At 57.6% G+C, this 14,212-nt stretch overlaps 7 protein-coding genes across 7 annotated transcripts; 6 read left to right on the top strand and 1 right to left on the bottom strand.

Moving 5' to 3' along the window:
- Positions 1 to 743: 743 nt before the first annotated feature.
- MAA_03015 (uncharacterized protein) lies at positions 744 to 2,606 on the top strand (the record flags this gene model as incomplete). The annotated part of the gene is made up of 1 exon (XM_007821013.1): positions 744 to 2,606. One exon carries the CDS (start codon positions 744 to 746, stop codon positions 2,604 to 2,606), a length of 1,863 nt encoding a protein of 620 aa, XP_007819204.1.
- A 619-nt stretch (positions 2,607 to 3,225) lies between these two features.
- MAA_11119 (uncharacterized protein) lies at positions 3,226 to 3,714 on the top strand (the record flags this gene model as incomplete). Its single annotated transcript, XM_011413085.1, has 1 exon — positions 3,226 to 3,714. The coding sequence occupies one exon, from the start codon at positions 3,226 to 3,228 to the stop codon at positions 3,712 to 3,714; it is 489 nt and encodes a 162-aa protein (XP_011411387.1).
- Positions 3,715 to 4,054: 340 nt separating this feature from the next.
- Positions 4,055 to 5,620, top strand: MAA_03016 (indoleamine 2,3-dioxygenase family protein; the record flags this gene model as incomplete). The annotated part of the gene is made up of 2 exons (XM_007821014.1): positions 4,055 to 4,503; positions 4,594 to 5,620. 2 exons carry the CDS (start codon positions 4,055 to 4,057, stop codon positions 5,618 to 5,620), a joined length of 1,476 nt encoding a protein of 491 aa, XP_007819205.1.
- Positions 5,621 to 6,786: 1,166 nt separating this feature from the next.
- Positions 6,787 to 7,680, top strand: MAA_03017 (Peptidase S1/S6, chymotrypsin/Hap; the record flags this gene model as incomplete). The annotated part of the gene is made up of 1 exon (XM_007821015.1): positions 6,787 to 7,680. One exon carries the CDS (start codon positions 6,787 to 6,789, stop codon positions 7,678 to 7,680), a length of 894 nt encoding a protein of 297 aa, XP_007819206.1.
- A 493-nt stretch (positions 7,681 to 8,173) lies between these two features.
- On the top strand, positions 8,174 to 9,322 carry MAA_03018 (uncharacterized protein; the record flags this gene model as incomplete). Its single annotated transcript, XM_007821016.1, has 2 exons — positions 8,174 to 8,375; positions 8,457 to 9,322. 2 exons carry the CDS (start codon positions 8,174 to 8,176, stop codon positions 9,320 to 9,322), a joined length of 1,068 nt encoding a protein of 355 aa, XP_007819207.1.
- Positions 9,323 to 9,817: 495 nt separating this feature from the next.
- Positions 9,818 to 10,763, bottom strand: MAA_03019 (Cell division protein Cdc14; the record flags this gene model as incomplete). The annotated part of the gene is made up of 2 exons (XM_007821017.1): positions 9,818 to 10,276; positions 10,344 to 10,763. 2 exons carry the CDS (start codon positions 10,761 to 10,763, stop codon positions 9,818 to 9,820), a joined length of 879 nt encoding a protein of 292 aa, XP_007819208.1.
- Positions 10,764 to 12,734: 1,971 nt separating this feature from the next.
- On the top strand, positions 12,735 to 14,030 carry MAA_03020 (Polyprenyl synthetase-related protein; the record flags this gene model as incomplete). The annotated part of the gene is made up of 1 exon (XM_007821018.1): positions 12,735 to 14,030. One exon carries the CDS (start codon positions 12,735 to 12,737, stop codon positions 14,028 to 14,030), a length of 1,296 nt encoding a protein of 431 aa, XP_007819209.1.
- Positions 14,031 to 14,212: the final 182 nt, after the last annotated feature.

Consider the following 14,212-nt stretch of genomic DNA (forward strand, 5'->3'; position numbering starts at 1 on the left):
ACATGCCAAAAGGCTTGTCTGGGGAACCATGATCCATGCAATGTCTCAGCAGTATCTACGTACATACATAAGTTGAACTTATTGTCGCATACCAGCCAAGAAGGCTGCACCGGGTAAATGCGTTTCGAAAAGGGGGGTGACATCCCTTGTGGACAGCGCGCTTATGGCGGGCTGATGGTGGAAACAACGTCAATCACTTTCACCTTCGCTCCATCAAATCCGATATACTTGAGCGACATTGAAAAAAACTAGACGGCATCGTATCCGGCATCAAGGGAGAACACTGCGAGAGAAGTGATTCGAAAGTCAGTTTTGGATTCTCTTCTCACCACACAGCCTTGCACATAGTACAGGCAACGCACTACTAGCATGGGCTGCACCAGGAACATTGCGTCGATCAACTACTAAAGCAATCATGGCCAATCTGAAGATCGTTCGTCTCCCTGCTATCCTCTGGAATGTTGGATACTCTCGAAGCGGATCAGGAGACGGCTTCTGGCAACAGAAGTTACTCTTCATATGAGTCTCACCGTACTCGTCGGCAACGCAGTGACTGGAATGCGTTGCTCCTCACAACTCAAGCTTCAGGGGGAAAAAGAGATATATTCCTGGAAGCCATGAAGCCCAAACTCTTTATCGGAAACACCAGGCCAAAGGCTCCATTTACTTTCTATCGTAATCATCATTAATCTTGTAACACCTTTTATACTGTACTCTTTTTTTAAAAATTCGATTTTGCTCCAATGGTTCTGCCGGGGACCTTCCTCAAGCTGGGCCTCGGGCTCAATCCCCGTCGGGATCTTCGTTCCGGACAAGACGGCGCTCTCGTCCGCGTCGACAATGCCGCCGAAGGTGTTCCGTCGTACGCGACAAACATTGAACGTTTCCACTACACGGTGAAACGGGCGCGGAGCATCATTGAGGGCCGCGACGCCACCGTGGCCGTGTCCCAGTCGGAAATTCACAGCATTCTGACCAAGATTGAAGAACTGGACCGGCAGGTGAGGGCGCTGCTACCGAACGGGCCCGAACCTACCTCGCCCGTTCCTAGGTTGGGGCCCGGATCCCAGCCTGCTTCTGACAAGACGAACGGCGCGGGCGGTGCCAGAGACCAGGACTGCGATGCAGAGAACTTGATCTATGACCTGGGAGCGAGAGCCGTCGTGGATGCGGACGGGCATGTAAGTGGACACCCGTTATTCCGCAGAAATTCCAACTGCCCCATGGAATCCGCCGTCAATGGCAAGAATCCCGCCAACGCCGGCGGTTCGGGTGATTCTCCCAAGGGACCTGCTAAAAGCGGCACGGCTGCCAACGGAGGGGATCGCAAAGCAAGCCCAAACACCTCTCCTCCAACCGGCGATGCTTCCTCGGAGAACCACAAGTCCGGCCAACCCAAAGGGGCAGACACCTCGGCAGAAGAAAAGCAAAAGGCCAAGGCAGAGAGTGGCAAAGGAAGTGCCGCGCTTGACGTCCCCGGCGGCGACGCTCGCACCGCCTTGCCCCAGGTCGTGTCGGCCACGGTAGAAATGGTCGAGGTCAAGACTGTGCCCGTCAACGGGGCGTTGGTCATGACGACAGTCACCAGGACAACCACCAGGCTATCGACCGTCACAGTTGTACGACAGCACAAGGCCACGGGGTCTACGGCGGCAAAGCAGACGACGCCCGACGACACTGCCGCCGCGGTGAAAAACCCCCAAGACGGCACCGGCAAGGGCGTCGAGAAGCCAAAAGTTTCTCAGAATGTCCCCGTGGCTCCCAGCGCCGGCAGCTTCGCGCAGTTCTCCAACGACACCTCCAAGTTCTCGAATAGCACCGCGGCCAGCCATGCTTCTCAGGCGGGGGACCAAAAGACGGCGGACGTGGCTGTTGATGACAAGTCTTTCAACCACACGGCTGTCGACAAGACGCAAGGGCCTGGGCAAATCGGCAGCACGCCCGTCCAGGAAAGTGAAGGAGCAGGAAACGTCACAGCCCCTCAAGATGCGGTGAGCCTCGCTCCGGAAAAGTCTGCCAATCACACCGCCGCGCCGGACAAGGTCGTCGGTGCTCCTGGCCAGCAGCAGCCGGCGAATCTCACCGGGACTGGAGACTCGGGGGCAAAGGCCGCCAACACCACGGCGGATAAAGTCGACAACACGCCTAATCAGCAGTCGGCGAATCTCACCGAGACTGGAGACGCCGGAGAAAAGGCCGCCAACACCGCGGCGGATACAGTCGCCAACACGCCTAATCAGCAGCAGCCGGCGAATCTTACCGAGGCCGGAGGTCCCGGGAAGGAAACCTCCAACACCGCGGCGGATACAGTCGCCAACACGCCTAATCAGCAGCCGGCGAATCTCGCCGGGACCGAAGACGCCGGGGAAAAGGCCGCCGACACCGTGGCCGATGACACGTCCTTGAGCAGCGCATCTGGGCCGGATACAAACCCCGCTCCAGACTCCGGCAATCCAAACGGAAGGGTCAAGGTCATCACCGTCGTCCCTATCCCCGCCCAGTTGGGCGGCGCGTCGCCTGCCGCGGCCACTGCCGCCGGGGCCAACGAGGCTGTGCGCCGAGCGGAGACGGGCTTCATGACGGTGCGGGTGCCTGGGTCCAAGTAATGGATGTGTGAGACAGCAGGGCAGGGAGGAGGGAGGAGGGAGGAGGGAAGAATCAGGTTTTCAAGTTGGCAACACGGCATGAGGTCTACGCCGTGATTCGCACGCCTTCGTTTATTATTTTCCTTTGTCGGCCTTTTCTTGGGCTTCGGCAGGTACACGTGCTGTCGTGCCTTGTTTCTTTGGCTGGGATGATCGTGTTGGGCATGTATGATGATAATGGTGGAGAAGTTGGGACGGGCAGGGACTCTGGGCTCGGGCTTCGGCTTCAGATAGTAGTAGTACAACATCTCACGCAGATGGCGATAGTTGCTCATTCACCCTTTTTTTTTTGTCTTGGCTGCTTGACCACCTCTACACACGTGGCCAAGGTGGATGTTGTTGCGTAATGAGAACATTGAATGCAGGCAGCTCGAGCAGAGACGTGCAAGCAAGCCCTAACCCATGTAAGACGTCCGGCAGATGCGCTTTTGCCTGACCGGCGTGCAACATGACAAGGTGGCAGCAAGGGCGCCGGGTCCGATCTCGTCGTCTGTGGCCGGAACGATTCCGGCCAATGGGCCAACGAGAAGCCAGACACGGCGCAGATTGGGGCAGATTGGCGCCGGGCAGAGTCGGCATCATGTGGGGCAAAGCGCCTCGTACGGGCAAAGCGCCTTATCTCGCCCATTGTTTGGGGCCCCGAGCCTCCCCACAAATCCCATGGACGACGTACATGTATGGAGAAGCTGACTCCGTCACGTCCCAGGCGACGGCCAGTGCCATGGAGAGCATTGTAAAGCATGACCATCTACCCCGGATTTCGCAGCCTCGAATACACGCTGGACAGACACGTCCGCCGTCGCCGCGCCTGGCATCCGGCCGAGCGGCGGCAGCAATTAGGGCCAAAGCCGCCGACTTTGCTGTCCAGCGTCGACCATGCGTGGCCGTCGAGGCCCCGAGCCGCCGAGCTGTCTCGTCCGCATATCAGGCGTGCTCGCGCCGCGGCGGCAGCGTCCCGGCTTTGCTTGTGCATTTCTCTTACGTGGCGAATGCAAAGAGGATGATAGCCATCCTTCCAATGACGGGCCAGACTGAGGGTCTCGCCCTCCGATGTTGCTGCGCATCGTGACCCTATCCCCGCTTGTGAGGCCGGAATGCATTCCGGCCACGGGGTACTTAGGCGGCGCCGCGAGCCCGGACGTCGAGTTGCAATTCTGATTCTTTTCAATTCATCGCCCAGACGGCCTTGTATCGAGCTCGGCGTGCCCGCCATCAATTTTGTCCTATTTTTGCCATTTTACTTGGTCCCCGGCTTGCACACGTTGCCCTAGGCACCACTTACACCACTTACACGCCTTGATCACTTATACACACACACATACACACACACACACTACATCATCACACACACATAACACACTACACTATCACACACACATATCACACACACAACACACAACACGCGCACAATGGGTTCTATTGGCACCGCTCCCCCCTTCCGGGTCCTGGAAGACCCTCGTCCCCACGACAAGTCCCTCCCTGCCTTCATGGTGTCTACCACGCGAGGTTTCCTCCCTCGCCTGGACCCTGTTGTCACGCTGCCCAAGGAGTTTGAGCCCCTCGAGTCGCTGCTGCAGCGCATGCCCGTCAAGACGCTCTCCGGGGAGCCGGGTCTTCTCGCGTCCGGCAAGCTGGGCCCCGTTGTGGACAATGAGTTCCCCGACCTGACCGACGAGATGGACAAGTACAAGGACGACTTGCCCATGATGAATGCCCTGTACCGCGACTACTCCTTCCTGGCCTCTGCGTATCTGCTCGAGCCCTGCCACGAGCGCTTCGTCAGGGGCGAGGAGTACGGCCTCGGCAGACAGACTCTGCCCAAGAATATTGCACGGCCCATTGCCCGCTGTGCCGAAATGTAAGCCTCTTCCCGCCACGCTCGCAACACTCTGCCGCGTATATATACACACACACACATATGTGTACACCGTACTGACACGTGTCGCAGTGCCGGCTTCATGCCCTTCATGGAATACGCCGGCTCCTACGCCCTGTACAACTACCGCCTGGAAGACCCCAGCCAAGGCCTCGAGTACTCCAACCTCCGCCTCATCCGCGCCTTCGAGCACGGCCTGGACCCTACCTCGTCCGAGGCCGGCTTCGTCCTCGTCCACATCGACATGGTCAAGAACTCGGGCCCCCTCGTCGCCGGCACCGTCAAGTGCCTCGACGTCGGGACCAGCGTCACGACCCCCCTGGGCACCGCCCCCCAGCGCGCCGCCTTCAACGAGGGCCTGGCCGAGATCCTCGGGGCGCTGCAAAAGATCAACTCGGTCATGGAGACCATGTGGGGGAAGTCCCGTCCCACCGAGTACACCAGCTTCCGCACCTTCATCTTCGGCATCACGTCGCAGTCCATGTTCCCCCACGGCGTCGTCTACGAGGGCCTCAACGACGGCAAGCCCATGTCGTTCCGCGGCGAGAGCGGCGCCAACGACTCCATGGTGCCCCTGATGGACAACCTGCTGCAGGTGCCCATGCCCAACACGCCCCTGACCGACATCCTGCAGGACTTTCGCAAGTACAGGCCCAGCAACCACAAGGACTTTTTGCTGCACGTCAAGGAGGTCTCGGAGAGCCACGACCTGCGCGGCTTCGCGCTCGCTCTGAGGGCCAAGCCCACTACGGACGAGGAGAAGGACCTGGTGAGGGAGTCGCGCAGCTTGTGGCTGCAGATTCTCGACCAGGTGCGCGATTTCCGCTGGCGCCACTGGTGCTTTGCTAGGGAGTACATCCTGAAGAGGACGTCGCATCCTACTGCTACTGGCGGGAGCCCGATTGTGACGTGGCTGCCGAACCAGCTGGAGGCTGTGCTGGCGGAGATGGCGAACATTAATGAGATTGCGGGCAAGGATGATCCGAGGGGACTGGGCAAGACGTGCGAGGACGTCATGGACGCGGCGCTGCGGCAGAAGGAGACGCTGCGCAAGGAGGTGGACAAGTACTGCGCTGAGCGTGGCGTGTCGCGGAGCTGAGTCTGGTACGAAGTGTATGTGAAGAGAATGTTTGATAGTGCGAAAAGTACGTTGTAGTTGATTTGATTGAGATATTTTCTGCTCTGGCGTCTGCTGTGACTATCGCGTATCTATATGCCGAGTGTGTAGAAGGCATTCTTGCATCAGTTTTCCAACTCGTTTATTTGTGACCTTTTTTCCCATCATGACTCAAGCTTTAATAACTGTCCTTTTGGCTTTACATAGTCCGCATTTGTCTTAATGGTTTCTGAAATTCCTCAAACCGTGGCGGCGCTGTGCTCTCGCGGCTGACCAGATTCCCTTGCTCGCCGTGACCTTTACTTTTTATGATCAAGTTGTTTTTGTTTCCCTCTCAAGGCAAATGATAATACAAGCATGATACAAGTATCATATAAGCACAACATGTGGTAACACATTATTAGGCTGTACTAAGCCGAGAACAGTAAGAGACGAAAAAATAGACCGTCTGCGCATCATGACGCATCAGATTGACTCAACTAGCAAGAATGACGCAATGCAGGATACAAGGTTGACGCTAGACATGGTTCTAAGCTTAATTCGTCTTCACGTGGAAGCAGCTGGTCTCGAAAAATATAAGACGGCGCGAAGCCAATCTTGTCGACATGGAAAGGCAAACCAGTATTCCTTAGATGATACCTGGCCACGCGCTCTATGCCACAGTCAATGCATTACTGTATACTTGTCAATGGATCTGCTACATGCAGACAGCAGCTTTCGCATCCATCCAGCTACAATAAAGAACTTGGCCATCAATCTGCAGGTGCGCATCCCAATTCTGGCAAGCCACAGACTTGAAATTCTAAACATGTCAATATATCAAGGTTTTTCTAGCCCCCCTATCCCAATACTCGGGCAAGCGCGGCATCAAGCAGGCCCAATTGTACAAGCACAGTGTGTCTAGTCGTACCGAGGACAAAAAAACCGTCACATACCGGGCCAGAGTTGAGTGTATACGCGTCGCGATGCGTACATGCACGACTGGAAGCTAACGGATTCAGGATTCATGATTCATGATGCGCCAAAAATGAACTCTACACATGTGTCCGCCAGTCTTCACTCATCCCCGAGGACCTAAATATACAGATGGAGGGCCCAAAAGCGATGCCGCCCACGTTTGTGCCCAAAACACAGACGTCCAAGCAAACATGATCAAGTTCACGCTGCCCACGGCCCTCGGCCTCCTCAGCGCTCTCGCACCATGGCCTTCGACGGCCATCAACGGCGGCCAAATCGTCACCTACGGCACGTTCCCCTACATCGTCAGCATGCACCGGCAACACACACAGGTCGGGCAGGCAGTCCCGGTCGCCCCCGGCAAGACTCGCGACAGAGACCGCTGCACCGGCGTGCTCATCGCCAAAAACCTCGTCCTCACCGCCGCCATCTGCATCCCGTCCCAGAGGATCGGCCAGACCATGGTCACGCTCAACGCCACGGTGCAGAGACGCCCGAAAAAGTACGGCAACGTGGTGCAGCTCAAGGACTACTTCTTCCCCCACGAGTACCTCAAGGGGGACGGCGAGTACGACATTGCCATCTTCGAGGTCCAGGACACGCACAACGTGACCCAGTTCGCCAAGCTGCCCTCGAGGGGCCAGGTCCCGAGGGAGGGCGAGCTGGCCATGATCCTCGGCGCCGGCATGGTGCTGTGGTTTCCCATCCCGGACGTGCCCGTCAAGAACCTGACCGTGCCCGTCATCAGCCTCGAGAGCTGCAGGGCCCGCATGGCAGACGTCCAGATCGTCGGCACCGACAAATTCTGCACCAGGCAGTGCTACGACTCGGACTACTACGGCCTGTGCGAGGGCGATTGGGGCGGCCCGGTCCTGATCAACGACACCGTCGTCGGCATCATCGCCGAGTCGCCCACGTGTACCAAGAGGTATAGGCCGTGTTTTCCCGGCGTCATGACCCTCGTCGCCGAGCATCTCACCTTTATCGAGCAAATGATGTCCATCTATGCTGATTCCTTCATAAACGACGGCCACCTCTGGACCAAGAGACCCTTTTCCAAGACGGAAGGCGATCTCCGTTGGTGACTGGGTCATACGACTGCCTGGGTATGTACATGGACTGCCTTTTTTTTGCCTCTCTTCTCTATTCTGATGGCGGCGGCGAGTATCACGACGCTTCCATGTCTGTTCCAACTAAAAATACATGTCTATCCGAATTGAGTCATTTGCATGCAAACAGACCAAGGGCTCGACCTCATTGGCCCAGCCGCCACCGACATCAAGCAGCAGCAGCAGTCATGCTGGATAATGTTACACAATAGCAGACAATAGCAGAGGGCGGCGTGCACAGACGGGAGCTTGGGCTCCCCGGCTCGCATCGTTGCTACCAACAGACTTGAGGGCAGTATCACGACGCGGTCCGGCAGCACGCATCTCGCGGGCCGCACGCCGAATTTGAAAAGAAAAGAAGAGACGGGGGAGAAGAAGAAGAAGAAGAAGCAGGAGGAGAAAGCAGCCAGCCGATCCCTCCCGGCCACTGCGCCATGCCAAAATCCGTTCCCAGAGCGATCCGACGAACATGACAGCTACCAGCCGGGAAACATCACTGACAAGACCTCCATCCATCGCCTCGGCCATGTCTCGAGACTCTCCGTCCCGCACGCTCTCTGCACCGACGACGCTTCCTCAACATCCGCCCGCGTCCGCGTCCGCGTTGGCCGCCGCATCGCCTCCCTCGCTCGCCAAGCGAGACGGCACCTGCGGCGATGGCCGTCACAATTGTATGTAACTTGACGCCCCGAGTCCATCCCACCGTCCCCCCTCCTCGTCACCGCGCGCCCATGCTCATTGATCCCATCCAGGTCTCGACATCAACCAGCCCGACGCCTGCTGCGACAACCAGAGCTACTGCTTCGTCAACAAGTCCAACGAGGCCGGGTGCTGCGCCATCGGCTCCAACTGCCCCGACGACTCGCTCTGCAAAAGCGACTTCTACTACTGCACCACCACCCTGACCCTCAGCGGCGTCACGGCCGGCGGCAATTCCACCACCAAGGGGTGCTGCGGCAGGCAATGCCCCCAGACGAGCTACTACCTCTGCCCGTCGAGCCTCGGCGGGAAATGCTGCCCCTTCAACGCCGACTGCCAGGCCGGCGGGAACTGCGTCATGAAGCGGACGGCTTCCCCAACGCCGCCCACGACCACGCCCACGACCACCACGCCCGCAGACGCCTGCCCGACGTGCTCGCCTGTCGTCTCGGTGATTGAATTCGACGGGCTGTCGTCGGGCGCCAAGGCAGGCATCGGCGTGGGCGTCGCGCTCGGCACGTCGCTGCTCATCGCGCTGCTAGTCTCCATCTTCGTCGTGTACAGGCGCCGCGCAGCCGCCCGCCGGGACAAGTTTGCAGCACCCGACGCCGCGAACCGCGCAGAGCTCACGGGCACAGAGGTACAGGTTGCCCAGGGCTCCGACGGCAGCCAACACGCCCATGCGTCCGACGCGAATGCCACGCTCGTCGAAATGGCAGAGAACCAGGCCTCGCCTCCGCCGCCCGCGCCGGAGCGGCCAGTCTCGCCGTGGGAAGGCGCCAATGTCGAAACCATCGACGGCCTGTTCGAACTGGACGGGTCGCAGCAGGTCGTGCATACATGTGATGCTCCAGAGCCTGCGCCGCCGCCGGAACCAGAACCAAACGTCTGTTTCCCAAGTCACCTGGGGAAAGGGTAGCAGATTGTGCAATCTAGTGCCGGAGGACGTTATAAGAGCCCAGGACATGGTGCAGATGGAATAACGGTGTAGAACAAATGGCAAACAAACATGCTAGGACAGACCATTAATCATAATTTTGTTTCCGGGGCAGGAGGACGCAGGGTCAGAGTAATAAGGCAGTCCTCTTATCTATTTATGCAACGCCAGACCTATTCGTACACGATATTCATAAATTCCATAACCCTCAGCGCAGAATCCAATGCTTTTGCAGGTTTTTAAAAAAAACGCCTCGCATATTAAGCCATCCAACGCCTCCACAGTATAAAAAAAGAGCAAAGAAAACACGGGGGAAAAAACGATTAGCTGCGCTCGTAGTTATGACAAGTAACAAATGAAAAAGACACAAGATAATAAAAAGTAAGGAAAATAGCCCTGAAAAAGGAAAAAAAGAAAAAAAAGAAAAAATCTTACAACGCTGGCAGTCAACCACCAAGATCCAATTCAATTTCCTAGTCAACACACCACTCCTCCAAAGGGGGCGCAATTCTTAAGATCCTTGACCAGGTCCTCGACGCTGCTAAGGTGTCGACTGAGAAGTTCCTGCTTCTCCTCCGTAGTAAGCGTCACCAGGCCAGAGCTGTCGGCACGCCTGCGACGCGACTCGGCGTTGAACGCACCAGCGAGCTTGCTAGGGCTGCGCTGCAGCATGGCAGGCACGGAGTCGCGCTGGTCGGCGCGCGGGATCGACGGCGTCTCGGGCATGAGGTAGCAGTACAGGAACTCGACGAGCTTGAGCTTGACCTCGCGCGAGGTGCTGCGGGACTTGAAGAGCGACGTCACGGTGAGCAGGCCGTCGAGGCCTTCAAAGGTGCGCGTGTTGCCGGGGGCATCGATGAGGGCGACCACGAGCGTCAGCAGCGTGGCCGACTGGATGGCAGGGCAGTTGAAGGGCTCGAGCAGGTCGAGGAGGAGCTGTGCCGCGCGTTAGTTAGTCGTTGGCCGGGTTTGACGGCGTCCCCGTTGAGTCAATGTTGCCTACATTCATGTTCTGCTCTCGCGAGAAGAGCGTCTTGCTGGGCGGGTGCAGCAGCAGCACGCCCTGGATGAGGTCGAGCGCGCTCAGGATCAGCAGGTCGTTCTGCCCGTCGCTCCCCTTGGCCATCAGCCGGTCCAGCGTGCCGATGAGCCGCATCGCCACGTTCCACTCGAATCCTTCCTGCAGCTTGAAGAATTCGCGAAACGCCGGGTCCTGCGACAGCTCGCCGAGGTCCTTCCTCGGCGGGCTCGTGGGCGTGTCTCCCTCGTCGTCTGCGCAGCTCTGGCGTCGCGCGGCGGCTGCTCGACCGTCGGAGAGGCATATCTGCGCCAGGAGACCTTCCACTTGGCGCAGGCCCTTGCGCACTTTGGGCCCGTCGTAGGAGGAGAGGTTGTCGAAGGCGAGGGACAGCAGAGCTTCCATCTTTTTTTTTTTTTTTGTGTACAGAGCGTCGTGGTCGGGTCTGCGATGTGTCGGGGGGGCGGATACGAAAGGCAGATGGCCAGACGCGAATTCAGCGGCAGGAAGCGAGTATAAAAGTACCAGAATCAGGTGCGGATATATCGAGGCCAAACGTGATGCTGAGGACCGGAGCCGCCCCGATGGGAGCGCAAAGCGCAAAACGTCAATACAAATAGTAGAGGTAGAAATGCATCTGGGCAAACATTCCACAATATGCTCCGCCCAACGATAAGCCAGATACCGGTGTTTTTAACCACGAGCAAACAAAAAAATCAAGGGATACGGCGTTGTGGATAAGAGTGCTGGGCCTTGTCGCAAACACGGCCGTGGACGGTGGCAGCTAGTGCATGCACAACGGTTTCCAGGGCAACGGCGCTGCCCAACCGCTTTGTACTTGGGTACTTAGCTTTTGGGTTTCGGGGATCAAATGACCCTGACCCTGACCCTGCGTCATGATGGGTCCAGACTCCAGAGGGGGATGCATGCAAGTAATTAAACCATGCCCAGAAGGGTATGTTGGACGACGTTGATGATGATTTGTATGCTTCGTATGAGATCGTGGTGATATTGTCAAGCTGCACAGAGAGAGGAGTGCCGTGCTGTCAACTCTGCTGCCTCGACACACTGCCAACATTAAACATCCCTTTGAATGTGAGCAGGTCTAATTTTTGTAACGGACTAGGGTTCTAGCTGATAATAAGTAATTAAGATTTTAAAAATATATAAGTATATAAAAATATACTAATATTCTTAATAGGGGAGTATTTTTAAGTATCTTTAAGTATTATAAAAGAAGTAGGTTAAATACATCAATTGGACCTGCGCACATTCAAAGGGATTGGAAGCCATGGGTAGCAACACGACGGTGTCATTGACCCAACAGATTACTTTTCATTGGAGCTAATGGTGCACATGCACCGTGAAGAGCTTCAGCTCAGCCTACGCCTGTCCGCCACGGCGAGAGGCTAGTGGCCTAGACGTCGGCGCTTTGATGCCTTTCTAAGGAGATTGGTACTTTGGGTGGCATTTGAACTTATTGGTTTGCTTTCAACTGCGGTGTGGCTGCATCGTCCAGTCGGCGCCATTCCGCCATGCATGCCCTTCCCCCTCTCGCGTGCCAAGTAGATTTGCAGATGGCTTTAAAGATGGTTATCCCGCCTTGGACTGTTTTTCCTCCTGTTTCTTCCCTCCAAGAAAGAGGGCACCACGCATTGCTGTTCCTCGGGCGTGGTCTGTACAGGTATGTGACCCGATTATTCCCACGCGCATCTCTCCCTGCCTCTCTGCTTGACCCAGCCATACTTGGCACCAAAGCCGCCGCCCTTGAAGATGAGAGAGGGCTCGATGTCGTTGCCATTGATGCCATGCGGCGTCTTCAGCGGCAGATGCCACACGGAGCTCTGCCCGAAACGAAACGCCGCCAGCGGGGCCCATCCAGGCTGTTGGGCTGCGCTTTAGACCAGTTGAGACCACCAGACATGCGGACTGGACCTGGAGTCAGAGACTGTCACATGTCACTACAGAATAACATTGAACCATCGAGCGCTGACCCTTGTTTTTCCCATCGTCTCAAGGTAGCACGACCAGACTTTTTCGGCTTCTTCTGCCTGGCGGTTCCGCGACTCCGATTACGCAGCCCGTCGGCCTGATCTAGGCATCCCATCGCCCGTGCCGTCACGGATTCTTCTCCTTGTCGAGACGCTGGGAACGGAACAGTGATTCTGAGACCCCGCCCACGCTGCCGCCCGCCCCACGGCTCGACATCTGGGGACGACTCAACCACAACGACCTCGTGTCCGGTCTGATGTTCCTTGCCTCATCCCGTCCCGCCGCCCCAGCTCTCCAGGCTCCCGTCCGGAGCCCTCTGGAGCCATCTGGAGCTGTCCGCTCGAGAGTCCTTGATTACGTGCCACGTCCGGGGACTTGCACAAGATGACCACGTCGACAAGCACCAATTCCACCTCGATCCCCTTCCTCTCCTCCTCACCGCCCAACAAGTCCAATCCCACCATCCCCCCGCGAACCTCCAGCACGGGCCTGAGTCATAGAAATAGCCTCGCAGCCGCATCACCGCCATCCGCCGCCGTCAACCATTACCAGAGCTTCACGCAGCCCGCTCCGCTGCCAAACATCCTCAGCCCCGTCGTGGAAACGGACCTCTTTGGCAGCAACGGGCAGCGCTCACGAACTCGCTCCCGCTCCCAGTCGCAGAGGGCGCCTGCCACCAGTCCCATATCCAGCTTCATCATGCACCACAACCAGCAGCCCTCGCCGCCGCCCGACCCGCGCCGCTACGAGCACGAGGACCTCAACTTCACCCCCAAGCGCTCCTGGACCGACGACAAGGAAAAGGTCGTCCGCGCCCCCTTCGAGTACGTCGCCTCCCACCCGGGCAAAGACTTCCGCTCCCAGCTCATCAACGCCTTCAACGCCCTCCTCCAAGTGCCCCCCAGCCGCCTCGACATCATCACAAAGGCCGTCGGCATGCTCCACGAGTCCTCCCTCCTCGTCGACGACGTGCAGGACTCGTCCGAGCTCCGCCGCGGCTTCCCCGTCGCCCACAACATCTTTGGCGTGCCCCAGACCATCAACTCGGCAAACTACATCTACTTTGTCGCCCTCCAGGAGCTCCAGAAGCTCGGCAACCCGTCCATCATCTCCGTCTTCGCCGACGAGCTCGTCAGCCTGCACCGCGGCCAGGGCATGGACCTCTTCTGGCGCGACACCCTCACCTGCCCCACCGAGGACGACTACCTCGAGATGGTGGGCAACAAGACGGGCGGCCTGTTCCGCCTCGGCATCAAGCTCATGCAGGCCGAGTCCCCGTCCTCCAGCCTCGACTGCGTGCCCCTCGTCAACCTCATCGGGCTCATCTTCCAGATCCGCGACGACTACATGAACCTCTCCAGCCGCGAGTACAGCGACAACAAGGGGCTCTGCGAGGACCTGACGGAGGGCAAGTTCTCCTTCCCCGTCATCCACAGCATCCGCGCGAACCCGGCCAACATGCAGCTCATCAATATCCTCAAGCAGAAGACAACCGACGTCCAGGTGAAGCGCTACGCCGTCTCGTACATGGAGAGCACGGGCAGCTTCGAGTACACCAGGGACGTGATTAGGATACTGATTGCGCGGGCCAGAAAGATGGCCAGCCAGATGGACGGCGGGGACGGAAAGGCAGAAGGGATCCAGAAGATTTTGGACAGGATGGTTGTCGAGAATAAATAGCGTTGGGCGAGACGTTTGGATAATACTTGGCGTGATGTTTATCATGTGGAAGGGATGTCGCGGTTTTTGATTGATCATTTTTTTCAACCTTTTTCTTTGGAAGCTTTGCGCAAACAGGGCGGGCTGTTGTAAAGCGAAAGGCGTCTTGGGGTTCTGGGATTTCATTCACATTCATGCATGGA

Source organism: Metarhizium robertsii, assembly GCF_000187425.2.
Source record: "Metarhizium robertsii ARSEF 23 chromosome Unknown MAA_Scf_4, whole genome shotgun sequence".
Taxonomy (NCBI): domain Eukaryota; kingdom Fungi; phylum Ascomycota; class Sordariomycetes; order Hypocreales; family Clavicipitaceae; genus Metarhizium; species Metarhizium robertsii.